The sequence below is a fragment of the Hydra vulgaris genome, chromosome 13, assembly GCF_038396675.1.
Source record: "Hydra vulgaris chromosome 13, alternate assembly HydraT2T_AEP".
Classification (NCBI taxonomy): domain Eukaryota; kingdom Metazoa; phylum Cnidaria; class Hydrozoa; order Anthoathecata; family Hydridae; genus Hydra; species Hydra vulgaris.
Window position 1 is genome coordinate 7,496,532 of NC_088932.1, and position 19,093 is coordinate 7,515,624.

Here is a 19,093-nt window from a genome sequence, read left to right on the forward strand (position 1 = left end):
TAAACCAACTGGAATCACCAAAAAGAGTGTAACCTCAATTGATCAAATTATAACAAGCAAATTTACAGAAAAAAAGTTAAAGCTGGAACATTTATATTCAATATATCGGATCATTTTCCAATTTTTATTGCAACTTAAAAATGTAATCTTATCTCGCAATGTAAAAATAACTAAGTAAATCATTAATGAGGTTTCCATTAAACGTTTTAATCAGTCTTTATCTTCTAAAATCTGGAAAAATATATTACAAATAAGAACAATAACAATAAAACCTACGACAATTTTCTTCAAAAACTTCAAAAACATTACAATAACCCATTTCAGGAGTTAACCAAAATTGTTAAATCAAAAATGAACTTGAACCCATGTAACCCACTATTGGAATATTAAAATCACCAAAGAAACAGTATTTGTCTGAAAAATTTCTTAAAAAAAGAACATTTGAAAATGAATCCAAATATAAAAAATATAATGCTATTTTTAAGCTAGCTATAAACCGTTCAAAGAAAATGTATTATTCAAACCAATTACTGAAATTCAAACGCAACACTCAGAAAACTTGGAATGTCATTAAAGAATTAAAAAAAGTTAATAACTAATTTTTTTCAAAAACAATAAACTTTAATGGCATTAATATACTTAATTAATCAAAAATTGTAAAAAAGATTTAATCAAGTTTTTGTTAGTGTAGGATCAAATTTAGCTTTTTAACTAAAATCTGATAAATTTAGAGTTATATTTAACTGCTAACAAAACAATAATGACCGAAACTAAACTGACTGAAATTGAATTAGGAGTTGATGAAATAATCAGTAATGTTATAATAAAATCAATCCGTTATTTAAAAACGCCATTATTGCATACTAGCTAACTGGATTCAGAAAAATACGGGTCTTTGTAAGTCTATTCCACAACAACCTTTTGTATACTTTTCTTTATATATATATCCTAGCTTTCCGGCCCGTAAAACACGGATTTTTACCAAACCTTCCATTTCTGTACTTTCATATTCCACACTGATCATTTCTATACCTATTCTTTTTTACTTCAATATCTTTTTGTAAAATAATTCATTCTGAAAAATAGCTTTAAGAGTAAAAAAATTCAATGCACACCAATGCGCACCAACGTATTTTATTGTTATATTGCTTAAATACCCCTATATACTTTAAAACAAAATATTACTAAGTTATCTTTTCTTGTATATTTCAGTTATGACTATGACATAAATTTTCTCTTTTTAACTTAGTTTACAATCTTAATATAAAAAGATAGTATGCATAGATATTATATATATTAATAATATAATACACAAATAAATTGACTTACAACTACAAAACTAATACATTAAATCCTATGCTTTATCATTTCAGTTTCGCTTTATCGTTTCAATTAGTTGCTTTATCCTTTTGTTTGCATTATCTCCATATGCTTTGAAACTAAATTACTTATATGTAAATTATAAATACTAATTTATAAAATATGGTATTAAAACAATCCTACAAAATATGCCAAAAAAATGTATACAAAAACCATAAAGCTATTCTATGTGACAGCTGCTCTTTTTGGATTCACACAAAGGGCAATCTAGCCCTTTAAGTGAATCCAAAAAGATTAGCAGTCATATAACATTTTCTCCAATGCAGTCATATGGCATTTTTTTCTAAACCTAGCATACATATAACATTTTCTCCAATGACTCTTTAGAATGGTATTGCTGTGACTGTATTTCCAAAAATATACCATTTAGTAGCCTTTCCGATCAAGAACTTAAGCTTACACTTTCATACAAGAAACTATCACTAAACCTATCTCATGATCCTTCTGCTCACTTAAAGTCTATATAAAGATATGAATAATGTATATAATTTAACTATTAATTATAAATATCTTGATGTTACTGAATTCAACAATTCTTAAAATCCTGATACTGATATATATCTTTATCTCAATATTGCTTCCTTACCACAACATATTGACAAAATCCATAGTCTTATTGGTACTCTTAACACTTCCCCTATGGTAATAGGAATAAATGAATTAAATTTATATATAAAAGACTCAAATATAACTGATATTATCATAAATAGATTTAACACTGAACATTGCCCTCCTGAGTCAAAAAAAGGTGAAGCTCTTCTGTGTCTAAGCTCTAATCTTAACTCTGCTGTTCGTGATGATCTTATAATCTACGCCTTGAAATTTCTAGAATTTTTTTTTTTTGAAGCTCTCAACCCTCATAAAACCAATACTTTAAATGGTTGCATATATCGTCCCCCAACTTTAAATCAAAAAGAATTCATCACAAACCATTTAACTCCTTTACTTTAAAAATTGGGTTATGAAAAAAACAAACATGTTAATCGGTGATTTTAACTTGGACTTAATTAATTATAGAGAGTCTCATATCGTTTCTAATTATCTCCAAACAATATGCTCTTGCTTGCTTTTCCTAATCATTATTCTTTCAACACGTATGACTTCGAAAACCAAAACTATCGTTGTTAATATTTTCATAAACTTATATTCTCCTGAAACAACCTCTAGCAATCTAGCAATTTTTTTTCAGACCACACGGCCCAGTACCACTGTATTCTTAATATTGCCCCAAAAAATAGAATATAAAAATTTGTAAGATACTTCAAAAACTTTCATACTGACAATTTTATACAAGATATATCTAGTATAAAGGTGTATTGGAGGTACAAATAAAAGACGAGGGTATTAATAAACCAATGATAAACTTTTTAAATACATTTGAAAATGTTCTTGGCAGACATGCTCCCTTCAAAGTTTTAACAAAAAAACAAATTAAACTTAAATCTAAACCATGGATAATCTCTGGCATTATTAAATCTCAATCAAAAGTGTCAATAATATAGAGTTTCTTAATTCAAGCAATATCAATACATGAAATCTACTCTTTGATAAGTTTAAGTTGAATAGAAATAAAATAAGCAACTTACAAAAACAATCAAAAAAACATATTTTATTTTATTTTTCAACAACAACCTAAGCAGCATTAAGAGAACTTGGAAAAGTATAAAAGAAATTATTAACCCCTACTACATACAATAAATCTTTTAACCTCAAAATAAATGATAAAATCATCTATGATACAACCACAATTGCTAAAATTTTTACCTATTACTTTGCTTCTATTCAAGAGAATCTAATAAACCAAAAAATTATCCCTAAATATGATTTTAGAGACTTTCTAAAAAATCCTTATGAAAGTCTTTCTTCTATGATGCAGTGACTCAATTTGAGGTGCCTAGTCTTATAATAAATCTTAAAAACAAAAAAAATTTGGGCCGAAACAGCCTTCCCACATTTATTCTTAAGCTTATTCCAAACATAATGTCTAAGTCCCTATCCATAATGATAAATAACTCATTAAGAAATGGAATTTTTACAGATCTCCTTAAGATAGCTAAACTGACGCCAATACATACAAAAGTTTTCAACCATACAACACTAATTATTACATAATTTCTCTTTTCTCAAATGTAAGCAAACTATTTGAGAAAGCTATGCACAATAGATACTCCAACTTTCTGGAGAAATTCAAGTGTATTTATAAAAACCAGTATGGGTTAAGAAACAATCATTAATCAACTCATGCACTAACTGATATAACTGAAAAAACTAAAACAGCTTTAGACAATAAAGTTTTTGCATGTGGTGTTTTTGTTGAACTCCAAAAAGCCTCTGATACATTCTAATATGATCATAGAACTGAAATACTACGGTATCAGAGGCACCTTACACTAATGGTTTTCTTCTTATATTTAAATTAAAACACAATTTGTTTCTAATAATGGGTTAGAATTTGAATTCATAAAATCAACAATGGGTGTCCCTCAAGACTCTGTATTAGGACCATTGCTTTTCCTTTTCTTTATTAATGATCTAAATACCTCTCTGAAGTTTTCCACTACTTACTAATTTGCTAATGACACCAATCTGCTTTTAATAAACAATTTACTTAAAAAAATAAACCAAAATATTAGCCATGATATAGCAAATTACTCCAGTGGCTTTTTTCCAATATATCATCACTTAATTTTAAAAAAATGAAATTATTATCTCTAAATCAAGTCAACCAAAAATAAAAAAAAAGTGGTCAAAAAATAGTGGTTAAAAAAAAGTGGTCAAAAAATAGCGGTTAAAAAAAAGTGGTCAAAAAATAGGTCCTGTGAATTTTATCAGGTATATTGGTACAAAAAATGATTTCATTTTAAGTTTTGCATCCCATCTTTAAGACTTAGCACTAAAACTATGTAGGTCCAACTGTATGTTGGCCAAAACTCAACATTATCTTAATATTGAAATGCTCCTTAACATATATCATGCTTGAAAAATATTGGGACAAACCTAATCTCTAACATTTATAAGATTATCTCACCTCCAAAATAAAACCTTAAAAATAATCTATTTTCATCATTTTAACTCTGAACCTAATATCCTCTATTACATATCAAAGATACTTAAATTAAAAGACCTTATTCAACATTCCAACTGTTTGTTTATTTGGAAACAGCAACATAAAACAATATCTTGTCCATTTAATGACTTTTTTACTTCTAAAAAAATTTTTTGTTACCAACTTCGATCAGCTAAAAGCGTCAATTTATTTTTATTTAAACTTAGAACTGTTTGTCATGAATCTATTAAATATCAGAGCATATGCACATAGATTAGTCACCCTCACAGTTAAAATCTCACCCAACAATATCCAAATTCATAAACAGTCTTTTTAATTTTCTATTTAATAAGTATTTTTCCTTTTTCCTTTATCCTAATTCCTATGCTATTTTACTGCTAAATATCTATTATCAATCTTAACTTTATTTGCTTCAACGTTGGTTTATAACTAATAATATTTGATCTTTTTTTAAATTTTTTTCTACTTCTTTTTTCATTTTAATGCTGATTTATTACTACTAGTACTTGATCTTTTTTTTAACTTTTTCCGACACTTTTTTTATTTCAATGCTGATTTATTACTATTAATACTTTCTCTCAAATTATTATTTTTTTTTATATCACTATCTTATTTCAAACTCTTATTATTATAAATATTTCTATTTTTATGATTGTTATTATTATTGCTAATATTATTATTATTTGTGTTTTTATTGCTATTGTTATTATTGTTATTATTTTTTTTGATTTTAGTTTGCGTTAGTTTTATTATAATTGTTATTATTATTTTGATTACTATTACTAATAATTGGAGTTTTTATTATTATAGTCTATTATTATTACTGATAGTAATATTACTATATTATTTATAATGTGGTTACTTTATATTATTATAATCTACTTTTCTTTTATTGCTATATTTTAATTAGGTATATAGAAGTCTTATATGTAAGATAGATATATAAAAGTAAATTAAATTTTGTCCTAAATATATCAAACTTCTAACTTTATTATTATTATTATTACATAAAGTTTTTCGTTTTAGTATTATACTGTTTACGTTTTTTTGGTTTTTCATTATGGTGTTTACTTAAATTAGTTCTTCTACTATATATAAATATTCCATGTAATGTAAAATCTATTTCAGAATACGTTTGATTTGTTAATTTTTTGTTCTAACACTAATTTCGTTCAACTAAAATTTTAAAGTTTTCTCATTTTATAGAATAATTACAGAAGGTTGTTCAATATACTGCCTGCAAACTTAACATATGCTAAGACGCTTACACTTACAGTCGTTTGTACCTAACTCTACAAATATGCCAGAAATAAGAAGATTTTAAACCATATAATTTGTAGACGCGGCCTCATAAAACTATAATATAATAGTATAACGCTATGGACCAGAGTGACCGCCAGGTTAAGTTGTTCCCCAAGTCTTATTTTTTTTTTTTAAATAGTTGGGTATACATTAGTAGACACTATTTATGACATTAAAAACTTCTGATTGATTGGACAAAGTTAAAAAAATTAACTCAAAAATATTTATTTTTAGCCATAAAAAGCTTAACTAATTAGGTGAAAACTGAGTTGAAATTCCCCGAAATTAATAAACTATGTATACAATGGTGGACTGTTTACATAAAACGTGTGCTGCTTGTCTTACACAGCTCAGTAAAAAGTCATCTAAAATTCAAAAGATCACTTCAGCAACTGAAACAAAGGTAAAAACTTTCGTCTGGAGCCAGTATAGTTTAGATGTAACCAATTATCCCAAGGTTATTTGTAACAATTGCCACAGAAACCTCTATGATCTTGACAAGAACAAGGTGGAGTACCTAAGGAACTGGATAGATGAGATATCTAAAGTAAAATTCATTTTAATCTGTTGTAATTATTTTATGTAATATTTTTTTAATAATAATATTTTATAACATGTAATATTATATTAATATTATATAATGTAATGTAATATTATATTATTAATAGTATATTAATAACATTATATACAATGTTATATTCATATCATAATAGTAATATTAGAATAATTAATATTACTTTCTAGTTAATACTTTGTTTTATTTACTATCACACACTTTCTTATCTCAAAATATAGAACAGATTTTTTTTTAATACATTTTATTATACATATACATGTATTGAAAAATAATACATGTGTTATTACAAAAACTTCTAGTTTTTCTATTGTATGCGTAGATTTATAATGTATATAACTTTATATATTATATATACAGCACTATAAGTATATGTATATACATATACTTATTTCAAGTATGATATGTACTGAGGTATTATATAAATATAAGTTATACAAAACACGTATATAAGATTGTATAAGATAAACAACTATTTACTATTTATTTATTCACTATTTACTCACTTTTTATAGTGTAAGCCTAAAATTTAGTTATATAGTATATATAATTAAACTTTAAGCTTAAATATTATGAATAGACTAAAATACCATTTAGTGCTAAAATAATATCGCTTACTGATCAATATTTTTCCATTATTTTAGATTGATAGATTGCATCTTAGAAGATCATCAAATATCAATGATATTGCTTATGAAATCAATGCTTCTAATGATTCTAAACGTGAAAAGTCTTCCAGACTATGTTCAACATGCTATTGTTGATTAGAATTTTATTATTATTGTTGATATTATTATTTTGTAGATTAGAATTTTATTATTATTGTTGTTTTATTTTTTCATTTATGTAATGCTTCACATAACAAAATTGATTGTACTCAATAAAATACTTAATTAATTAAAAATTTTGTTCATTTGTTTTCAAACAAAATTATTTAGTGCAGGGAGTAGCTCATATCTGTACAGAGAGCAGAGCTGTCAACAATCTTATTGAAGAAGCAGAACAGCTTGAACCTAAATATTTAGAACGGGTAGCCTCAGACAAGTATATTAGGCTGTTCTTTTAATATAAATCATATTTTATAATTCCAAATAATAAACATATTTTATTTATGTATGTTGCCAGGTATACTTAAGCACAAGATAGAAGCTGAAAATATTTTCATAGGACAGAAGTTTCAGTTGGCTACTAAAGGGTCTCCTTTGAACAATGTGGTTGGGACACCTGACAAAAAAACTGACCAAATTGAGCTGAAACAGGTGTCCTTTGGTACTGTTATGGAGTTTGTTAAATCTCTTAATCCTTCAAAAAATCAAACAAAGAATTTTTGTTCCGTATATAGATCTAGTATGGGAAGTCAAACCTGCATTGAAACGAACATCTTTGAAAAATTGAAGCTCTTCAAAACCGTATAGATAAAATTTACACTTCTAAAGAAGTAGGTTTTATTGATGGAGAAGAAGTCATTACTAGAACATCGGTTTATGTAAAAGATACATCTACATTTATACAGCTCGTCATTACAGAAAGAGGAAAAGACTCGAGAAGAATCCACATGACTCCATATTGAGAATAGCTATGGATTTGAGAATAGCTATGGATTCAGGTCAGGAATTCCTTAAAGTTACTTTATATGTCTTTAATCCCCTGGAAAAAACTTCTTCAGATTCAGAGCTAGTTTATGCTGGAGTAAAAAGATTCTTTCTTATAGTAATTGTTGAGGGGGTTTCTAAAGCTAACAATAATCTTTGGAAGCTAATTGAGCCTCTGAATTTAAACGATGTAAAATTTTATGTTGCATTTTATCTTAAATGTGCAAATTCAGTGTTTGGAATTAGTAGTCATCCTAGGAAATACAGATGTTTATACTGTGAAGGATCCTGCACTCATGAGCCTGGTATCAAGAGAACACTTAGGTCATTGGATAATCATTACAACAACTTTACCCTTAACAGAAAGAACAAGTTAAAAATGTCACATTTTAAAAATGTTACAAATCCAAAACTTTTGTACGAAGAGGAAGATCCTGAAACTCCTCTTAAGGAGTTGGTTTCTTTTACTGAGCTGCATATTCTTATGGGAACAGTATATAAACTTGCAGTAGTTCTAGTTAGTTTATACCCTTTGTTTGAGAAGTGGCTACAATCAAACTACATCATAGAAGTGGTTACAATTAAACTACATCATGCTTTGAGGATAACCAAGGCATAGGACTTGAAGAAAACAATGAAAACAAGTTCCTGAAGTTTGTGGATATACTTGAAAGTGGTTTTATAAAAAATGGAAAATATGACTTTGTACCAATATTAAACTGTCTTAGAAAGTTTAAATAACTTCAAGCAGAAGCATTTGGTATGGTAACAAGGGATAGCATTAGCACTGCTGTTCTGGAGTTTAAAAAGTCCTATGCAGATTTGATTGAATACGTGCATGCCTCATTTTAGTGTATCGAGCTTAGTGTTACATGGAAAGGTCACATTGGAGTTATGTCATATACTTCCTTTTCTTAATTCTACTGACTGCGGCCTAGGAGTTTACTGTGAGGAAACAAGAGAAGCTATTCATCATAAATTCAAAAAAACATGGAATAGATTTAAACGAAGAGTTAACCATATAGATTATGCAAAACGGCTAAAATCCAGTGTTGTCGAGTTTGAATCAAAAAACATTAAATAAATTGAGTAATTATATAATTTAATTTAATATTTATAATTTCATATAACTATTGTAAAGTATGTTATTTATGGCATTTAGACTTTTAATAACTAACTAACATAAAGCTTTCTAACGTTGTGCTTTTATTTGTAAAGGATAAGTTACAGCAATATTTGAATTTTTTTACTCAATTTTTTTTTTGAACTTTTTTTAACACCCCAAAAGTTTTAAATATTATAAATAGTGTCTACTAATGTATACTTAACTATTGAAAAAAAATCAGACCTGGGGAAGATTTCAATCTGGTGGTCACTCTTTTTTGTCTTAATTTTTTTTTTTAATCCAACACCCTAGAAGTTCTAAATATATATGGTGTCAGCTAATGTATACCTAACTATTTAAAAAAAACTTCAGGCCTCGGAAACAACATAACCTAGCTGTCACTCTGGTCCACAGTGATAAGCCTTATAAGCCGTAAATACAAAACGCTTATCTAAAAGTTAAGACGAAAAATTTTGTTCAGTGACAGTGACACAAAAAGATACAAAACTTATTCAAATATATCATTTGACGGATAAGACTTAAATTCATTTCAATAGTAATCAATAAAGAGTTTTAAAGAAATAACATAGTAACAACTATATTTAGTCTTTGTACCATATATGAAATATGTACCATAAAAAAAAATTCTATATCTTTTTTAAAGTAGGAAATTTGCTAAAAAGTTTTAAACCATATTTCTAGTTTGTTTTTTCTGAAGTTTAAATTTTAACTTTTCCGCTTTTTAAGTTTCTTTAACCAGTTTGGCTTGGTGAAAATTATATTTTTTTCACCAAGCCAAACTGGTTAAAGAAACTTAAAGCCTATTTTATGAAATCAATTGCAAATAAAGAATGATAGGTATTTATAGAAAAAACTCATAGAAATGTTGGTTTGATAGAAAAGGAAATATATAAAATAAATAAATAAATAAATATATATATATATATATATATATATATATATATATATATATATATATATATATATATATATATATATATATATATATATATATATATATATATATATATATATATATATATATATATATACATATGTATATATATATATGTATATATATATATAAAATATATATACAGTATTGGACAAAACATTTGCAACCAACCAATGATCAATGCTAAAAAGTGTTCCTAATTTTACATGTCTTAAAAACTAAACGAACTATACTACCTCAGCAAACAGTTCAGGAGTCTGGAGTCATAGCATGCCATGACATGAGCAATTAGGTGACAGCACACAGGCAGAACTTCGTTGACAAGTGCCATTTTGCAGCGGATAAAACAAGTGCAACTTTTTTGGTTTGTTTCATTTTCTTAAGTCTGGTCCGTGACAACATCACGGAAGTTTTTTAATAATTAAAGGAAGTATCCAGAAGTTTCCAGAAGTTTCCAGAAGAAGCATCTGGAAGCATCCAGAAGTATCCCGAAACATTCAGAAGCATCCAGACGCATCCAGAAGCTTCCAGAAGCATCGAAAGAAAGCATCTAGAATCTTCCAGAACAGGTTCACACAGGTTCATTGTACTATAAAAGAGACATGTAAATCGACATGTAATTCAGTTAGTATATAGAGTCAATCAGTCAGTATTATCAAGACAGTTTATCGAAGTGAGTTTTATCAAAGTGTTTTATCGAAGAACATCAATAAAAGAAGTGAAATACAACAAGTGTTTCATTACATCAATACAGTCCACATCCAACCAAGACGTTGTTTTCCACAGAGCATTATTGTATCATCACAAGGTAAATGTAACACGGTAAGCATTGAGAAGCGTGATTATTTATTTTTATTATTTTTATGACTTCAAGTGCAAAAATGGCTCCCGACAGTCTTGGATTGGAACTAAGAAAGAAAATTATTGGCAATTACGTAAGTGGAATGTCACAAAAAAGTATTTGAGATAAATATCGCCTGAAAAAATGGACCGTATCAAGACCATGTTCCAAATATCGTTCTACGGGGAAGTTGGCAGCAGATAACAAAGGTGGAAGACCGCGTTCCACCACTTCTAGAGAGGATTCTATGATCGTCAGATCCGTCAAGAAGGAACCCTGTATATCATCAGTTGATATACAAGAGCAATCATAGCTGTCTGTATCGGACCGAATAATCAGACAACGTGCTGTTGAAGCCGGATTGTTTTCTCGACGCCCTGCAAAGAAACCGCTAATTTCACTTAAAAAACTGAAAATGAGTTTTTCGGCAAGACAACGATCCGAAACACACTTTTAAAGTAGTCAAGCAGTGGTTTTAAGACAACAACCTATCAGTGATGGATTGGCCGCCTCAATCCCCGGATCTCAACGCTATCGAGAACCTGTGGGAGATCGTCAACCGCAAAATTCGTGAAGGTGTTCGTAATAAGGATCAACTGTTTGAACAAATCCAAAAGGCCTGGGCAGCGATTCCACAAAGTTTCATTGATCACCTGATCGAATCTCTGCCTCCAAGATGCAAGGCTCTGATCGACAACAAAGGATTCGCCACAAAATATTGATGGCGAAATACAGCTTGGTCAACATTTTGTCGAGTTGTTCTTGTTTTGTCCATTAGGAAATCAACTTTTTTTAATACTTTTGATTAATTTATTAATTTTCGTGTACAAACAATAAACTTTGTGATGATTAAAACTAGAAGAGCTTTGTCTCTTAACAGTTACATAGTTATTTCTCTAAATTGAAAAAATGCAGCTCTTTTATATAAAGAAACTAAATTAGCATTATTCGGTTACACTCGTTTTGTCCGATACTGATATAGATGTATATATATATATATATATATATATATATATATATATATATATATATATATACATTTTTTTTTTAAATAGAGCATTTATCTTGTAATAAAAATGTATTATTTTTTATATAAAAAAACACCACCATCTGCAATTGATCTCAATTTTGCTCTGACGCCTTCATATCGCCCTTCATAACTACAATAAATTGATTTAAACTTTTTACAGTCGCCCTCATATGCGACTGTAAAAAGTTTAAATCAATTTATTGTAGTTTTAGTTTAATGCGATCAATCAAAACTTGCTCTGTTGAAGCTTGCCAATCTCCCTCGTAAACCTTCTGTGCCAAATGTCCCCAAAAATTTTCAATTGGTCGTGCTTGAGGCACATTTGGGGGATTGGATTCTTTATCAACGTAATAGACATATTGGTCCATCCAATTTAGAGAATCTTTAGAATAATGAGAACTTGCTAAATCTGGCCAAAATAAACAGTTAAAGTCTCCATGATACTTGTGAATAAACGAAAGAAGTCGTTTTTTTAAACATTAATTAATATAGATTGATGAATTGATCGCTACAGCCTTGGAAGTGCAAAACAATGGCTCGGACATACCACCTTCAGATATGGCTATCCACATTAATAATTTTTTTGGAAATTTCTCTTTTCCTATAAAACATAAACTTTCTGGGCATGTGTTATTGTTGTTTGTGTAGTATCCAAAATTTCCAGGCATGTTGTCCCCTGCAAAACAAAAGTATTTTTTGTCATCGATGACTAGAAGCGATTTTGTGTTATAGAGTTAGTTATCTAGTTTCCTGCTTCTTTTCTTTGCCTTTATTTGTTGTTCTATAGTGTATTTTGGAGTCTTTTCACGTTTTCTATATTTAATATTCATTTTTTTTAACTGACGACCAATTGTCGATTGATTTACACCGAATTTAATACCTCTTTTTTTCTGACTGACCCCTTTTTGATTGTTGACAAGTCTCGTTAATTCGGCTTTCTTTTCTTTAGTCCAGGATGTCGGACGACCAGGGTGCTTTCTATCAGAAAACGATTGAAGAGTTTCAAGTCTTTTTAGGTTATCATATATTGTACTTCGAGCAAATCTATCCTTTTCAAAATGATTTACAATTTTTTTTTTTTTTTTATATTAGGTTTATTTACAAAAAACATTTTTAGTCGCTTTCGAAAAGATTCTCGTTCAGCTGCATTTAACCTCGTTTTAAATAATTGTGTTTCAAATAATAAAGTTCTTATTTTATAGAACGTTTATGCCTACGCATAAAACCACAAAAACTAATTATTATGCTCAAATAATGAAATTAGGATTTGTCCGATAACTTCCGCATCACCCGTTATTATCTTTTCGTTGTCGTAATCATAACTTTTAAATAAAATTTTGTTGTTTTTAACACATTTATCTTTTATATTCTAATTGTTTAATAGAAATGCTATAGAGAAATCATCTTTATACATATAGCAGAAGAATGTCATTGTGATATGCAAAGTCGTTGAAGTCAAAAAATGGATACCAAAGTATTATTAAAATAAGATAGAAAAAGTTACTGAGTCTATATATCTAGATTTGGAAGCATAGGTGTTTTTAGCAAAATAATTTGAGCAATTTGCTGTTGACTTTATCTTTTTTTTTCAAGCAGTTTAATTATTATTTAATATTTTTTCTAAATATAATTCCTAATTTGTTCACTTACAAATATAAGAAATAAATCTAAATAAACCAACAAAGTTGTAATGCACATTATTAGTGCATTGTCTAAAAATGTAGATATAAGACCTTAACAGCTTTCCACAGTTTTGTATATATTTATTGTAGAGTGTTAAAAATATAATTAAGTTTTTTGCTTTTACATTCCTAGTTATAAATGGTTCTATTTGAAGACTATTTTATGTATGAAAATATTATGTTGACCGTTTAATTTCTTGGACTGATGTTTATATATCATTTAATGTTGTCTTTTGCATTAGAATTTTCTATATATATTGGAGCATTATACGAATTTTATACATCCATGCCATTAAAAAACCTGTATAGTTGTATTGCACCACCTCTTGATCTTCTACGTTCTAATATGGAGAGAAAGGTTTATCAGTGAGTTTTTACATGATAAATCTTTTAAACAATAAACAAAAAATGCTCTATGTTACCGTTGTTCAATCATAATAATATGGTTCTGTATAAGTAAATTCGTTAATGGGGTTAAATATTCAAGGTGACGTCTAAATAATGATTTAAATAATAATATATTTTTATTTCTTTATCTAAATTTATATTTCTTTTATCTAAATATTTAAAGATGTGTTTGAGTCGCCCTAATGTCAAACTTTCAAAAACGTTTTTCTCTATAATTTTATTTTTAAAACACTTTCATTAAAAGTTATAAAGAGTTGCTAATAATGATGCGATTGAGCTGATTTTTTATTTTAGTATGTAGCATATTCCTAACCCTCTGTTACCGCGATAATAAAACTCCGTTCCATAGATTTGATGTCTTTTCTTATTTTGTTGATTTATATGAAAAATTTCTAAAGTTAACCATTTTAATTATTAGATTTAATAGTGTTGATGTTTCGTTTTTAGTGTTTGTTTGTGATGATTAATGAGCCACCGCATAAATGTAGCAAATATTAATGAAGCTATCACAATAAACGTAATATTGACACAAAAATTGCGAATCTCAAGTTGAACGGTTCATCTAAATCTGTTAAGTTTACACTTATTCAAATAAGTTAATAATATTTCTTCTTTCAGTGTTTAAGTAAAGAAAAAGTTTTTTTTGCATATTTTTACTATTACTAATAACTAGATTTACTGTATTTTATAAAATAGTTTCTGTGTATTAAAATACTTAGATATACGATAGAAGATTGCGAGGCGTTTTAAATATTTTTTTGTTTTTTTTTTAATTCATAATAAGTTTTACGACAAAAGAATGAATAAAATACATAAAATACATACAATAAAAATTGCAAATTTTGTTAACTTTAAATAAGTCTGCGGATACTCGCAGAAGATCATAAGATCTTGTCATCGAGAACCGCCTAAACAGATTTAAAAAAAAAATTATTAATAAAGCATATATAAATATTAACCCATAATGTTCAATCTTTAATATTTTAATGGTATAAAGAAAATGTGCATCTTTTTAAAAATGTTTAAGATGCTTTAAATTGTAATCATACTGTGGCAACATTTTAAAGTCATTTATTTATATTAAAACGATGAATTAATTTGTCTCAGCGTGTATTATACTTTACTTAGAATCTGCTGTGAAGTAAATAAAATATTTAATCATAAAATGTAAAATCTAGAGACATAAAATTGTAAATGGAGTTTTGGTCTATAATAACATAATTACCACATGTTTTAATAAATATAATTGTGAGTATCCTGCGCTTGGTTGTAATTGTAAATTTTAGTTGTGATCTTGATTCCATTTTAGTACACAAAGTTATAAAAAGATCCTTAACTTAAGTCTATGTACCTATGGTTTAAAGTTAATGGATTAAACATTTTCGTCAATAATAAAAACAATTATTATGGTAACATGTTACCCATGTTGTTTATATATTGTAACCATTTTGCATTTATGTTGTTACTATATTGTATATGTATATATATACTAAATTATTTAGTTGTGCATATGTTTATTTTTTGTTATTAAAGTTAAAATAGATCCAAGCACTAAAAAATAAAATAGCGTTACAAATTGAAGCGGAAATTTATTACGAGTTTATAAGGAAATTTATAACGAAAAACCATTGTATAATAATTGCTTTTTGTCGCGTAAATATATTTTGAAATGTAATCCTGTTTTTTAAATTTATTCTTAAAAATTAAAGTTGTCAATAATTATGTGTTCAATAAATTTTATTGTCCTGAAACTAATGAAAATTAAGCCAACTTTTAACCAAAAAGCTACAGTAGATTCTGCTGAAAACAACTTGAAGTAATTAAAGACGGGGTTTAAGAATAAGTAAAAACATAAGGACTTCAAATAGGATGGCCCGATGAAATTTCATAAAAATACCAAGCGCGACCCAGTTAGTTAACAAAGACAAAATTACGATGGTATTGTGTAAAAATGGCTAATCGTTTTCTGCCAATTTTTGTCCTGCATTGGCTAGCCAATGTTTTGATATAACTTGCTAGCCACGGCTGGTCCATGAAAACTCTTTTGAGTGAAACGGAGCTTTGCCAAAGTTGGCTGCCGTAGCCGATTCAGCGCCGCAGCCTACACAGGACCAGTGCGGGATCATTATATTCTTGCTGTCGTGGTGATGTTTTGATATTATTTAAGAAAGCCAGGGTAAATTCTTATTAAAAAATTTTTTTAAGAATCTTATTCTGGTATATTTTTTATTAATTTGTCATTTAAGATAAGGCTAGACAACTTTAGAGAAGGTTTTTTCTGTTTTTTTATTGAACTATATATAGTTTGTTTTCTCTGAGTTAAGCGAGAATTTTCTAGTCCTAAACCAATATTTACTTTTTTTAGTTCAGTATTAGGACCTGCATATAATTTCTTGGTATTATTTTTAGTAAGAAATAGATTTGTATTATCAGCAAACATAACTGAATTTTATTTTAAAGACGCTTAACAGAAACCGTTTAGATAACTTAAAAACAGGAGCGGATCAAAGATAGATCCTTATAAATACTATTATAAATTACACGTTTGAAAAGTTTGAAAATGCAGAAAACATTGATAGAGATCTATAGTTGGTTATGTCCGAATATTCATTCCATTTAAATTTAGGAAATAATTTAGCTAATTAAAGTCTATCAGGGAAAATCCCAGAAGTTATTAAGAGCTTTTGTATATGGATCAAAGGTCTATCTAGGCTGACTTTGTTGAAGATAACTTTTTTCACTTGATATTTCATCAAGTCCCGATGCTTTTTTATTTTTAAGTGGAAAACTCTTTATAGTAAAATTCATTATCGTACATTTACGGGTTTTAGGTTGTTTTTAAATGATTAAGACATTGAAATTGTTTTTTTAACAAGATTTGGACCAATATTTATAAAAGAGTTGTTAAGTTCTTCCGAGATTTGTTTTTTACAGAACTTGTCTATGTTGTTAATATTAATTCTTTTTTGTAAAGAAAAGGAACTTTTTTTTTTTCCATTGTGTTATTTATGACGGACAACGTTTTTTTACGATCAAACTTCCATTGTTGTCCTTTTTTTTAGCATTTTTATAAGATTTTGGTAAAATTATTTATTTTTTGTAATTTTTTTCATTATTAGTGTTTTAATTTTTAAAAATTAATTATAGAGCGTTCTTTTCTTTTTCGATCACTTTATCAGCGATTTATTTATCCACGAAATAGCAACTGCTTTTATCTCAACTTGTACGTCCTCTTAAGGACATGTTTCATTAAAACACATTAGAAATATATATAAAAAAATAATGAACACTTCATTAGTGTTCTGACATCTATTCATGTGGGACCATGTTTCTTGTTTTAGTCAAAATAATAATACATTAGAATAATTTGTTTTAATATTTTATCGAATTTTTAAATTTTGTTTTACAATCAGACGTGGTTTTTAAATTTCTTCTTTTTATAAATATTGAAAAGTGATCGCTAATATCAGTCAAAAAATCCAGTTTTCAAATTCCATTTCTTTCTTTATTAATGCAAATATTTTCTACTGTTATTGCGAAAGTTTTTGACACTTACGTTGGCTTATTAGTTACATCACATTGTAAATATACATAAACAAAACGCTCTCCCCTCCCCCTACCCACATAGATAAACACCCAAATATATATATATATATATATATATATATATATATATATATATATAATATATATATATATATATATATATATATATATATATATATATATATATGTATATATAAATATAAATGTATATATATATATATATATATATATATATATATATATATATATATATAAATATATATATATATATATATATATATATATATACATATACATATATATATATATATATATATATATATATATATATATATATATATATATATATATATATATATATATATATATATATATATATATATATATATTTATATGTATATATAAATATAAAAGTATATATATGTATATACATATATATATATATATATATATATATATATATATATATATATATATATATATATATATATATATATATATATACATTCATATACATATATATATATATATATATATATATATATATATATATATATATATATATATATATATATATATATATATATATACATTCCAAATAGTTATTAGTCACTAAATAATTATTAATTAATAAAGAATTTTCGGGAGAAAATTCAGTTTCTTCTTGTTATTAAAATTTAGATTTTAGCTACCACAATTTAGATAGCAGCTTGTTAGTGAGCCTCGGTCAATATACCAAAGATACGCTGAACCGGATATTAATGTAGATTTCCTAATTATGTTAACAAATTCACAAAAGGTAGTTATACTTTCTTGAATTAGTAGATTTAAAGATAAAATTTAATAAGATGGTTGACTAAAACTAATCATTTAAACCATTATTTTGAGTTTTTCAGTATGTATTCTTTAATTTTGAAACTTTCAAAAAGGTCGAACTTTAATTCACCGTTAATTTTCGTAACTTGGTATTTCAATGAGAAGTATAAAGTTCATTATAAAAATATATATACCTTCTTTTACTATCATTAGTATAACAATTCCAATGATATGCATTTTGTTATACACCTTCCTGTTGAAAAAATTAAAACTTTATCTACCTTGCAAAACTTAGTTATACAATTGACAACTTAGATACTAAATGCTCTGAACTTTAAGAAACGAGCGTATAATACGTATGAAGTTAGGACTTTGTACTTCATTATTTTTAACTAATCTGTTATATAAATATTCTTGTGATAATAATTGTTAAACTATTTAAGCCAGTTACACAATTTAATGATTTCATTGGAATTAAGGATGTTATTTTATTATTTATTTCAATGGCTTTGCGCGCATTAAAATGCTAACAAAAAGTTTTGTAAAAAACTATGTATAAGGAGGATTAGAAGCAGTTTAGTTTATATACTAAAATTTATAAAATTACACTGATTTTGATTAAAAGCGTAACTTTATAGTGATTAACAATTCTTTAGTGTATTGAAGTCTAGATTTTTAAAAAAATTTTTTAATTTTAATTTAAAAAGCATTGCTTTATTAAAAATAAATATTTTAAATGTATTTAAAATACTTTAAAAACTGGCAATATGGTCAAGAATTTAAACCATTTAATGT

General features: G+C 26.8%; 1 protein-coding gene across 1 annotated transcript in view; it reads right to left on the minus strand.

Moving 5' to 3' along the window:
• LOC136089348 (uncharacterized) overlaps window positions 1-18,691 on the minus strand; it is a 40,903-nt gene extending 22,212 nt beyond the window's left edge. The window contains exon 1 of the mRNA XM_065815319.1: window positions 18,493-18,691. Within this exon, the coding sequence (XP_065671391.1) occupies window positions 18,493-18,535 (43 nt within the window). The 5' untranslated portion in view covers window positions 18,536-18,691. The remainder of the gene's footprint in view (window positions 1-18,492) is intronic.
• Window positions 18,692-19,093: the final 402 nt, after the last annotated feature.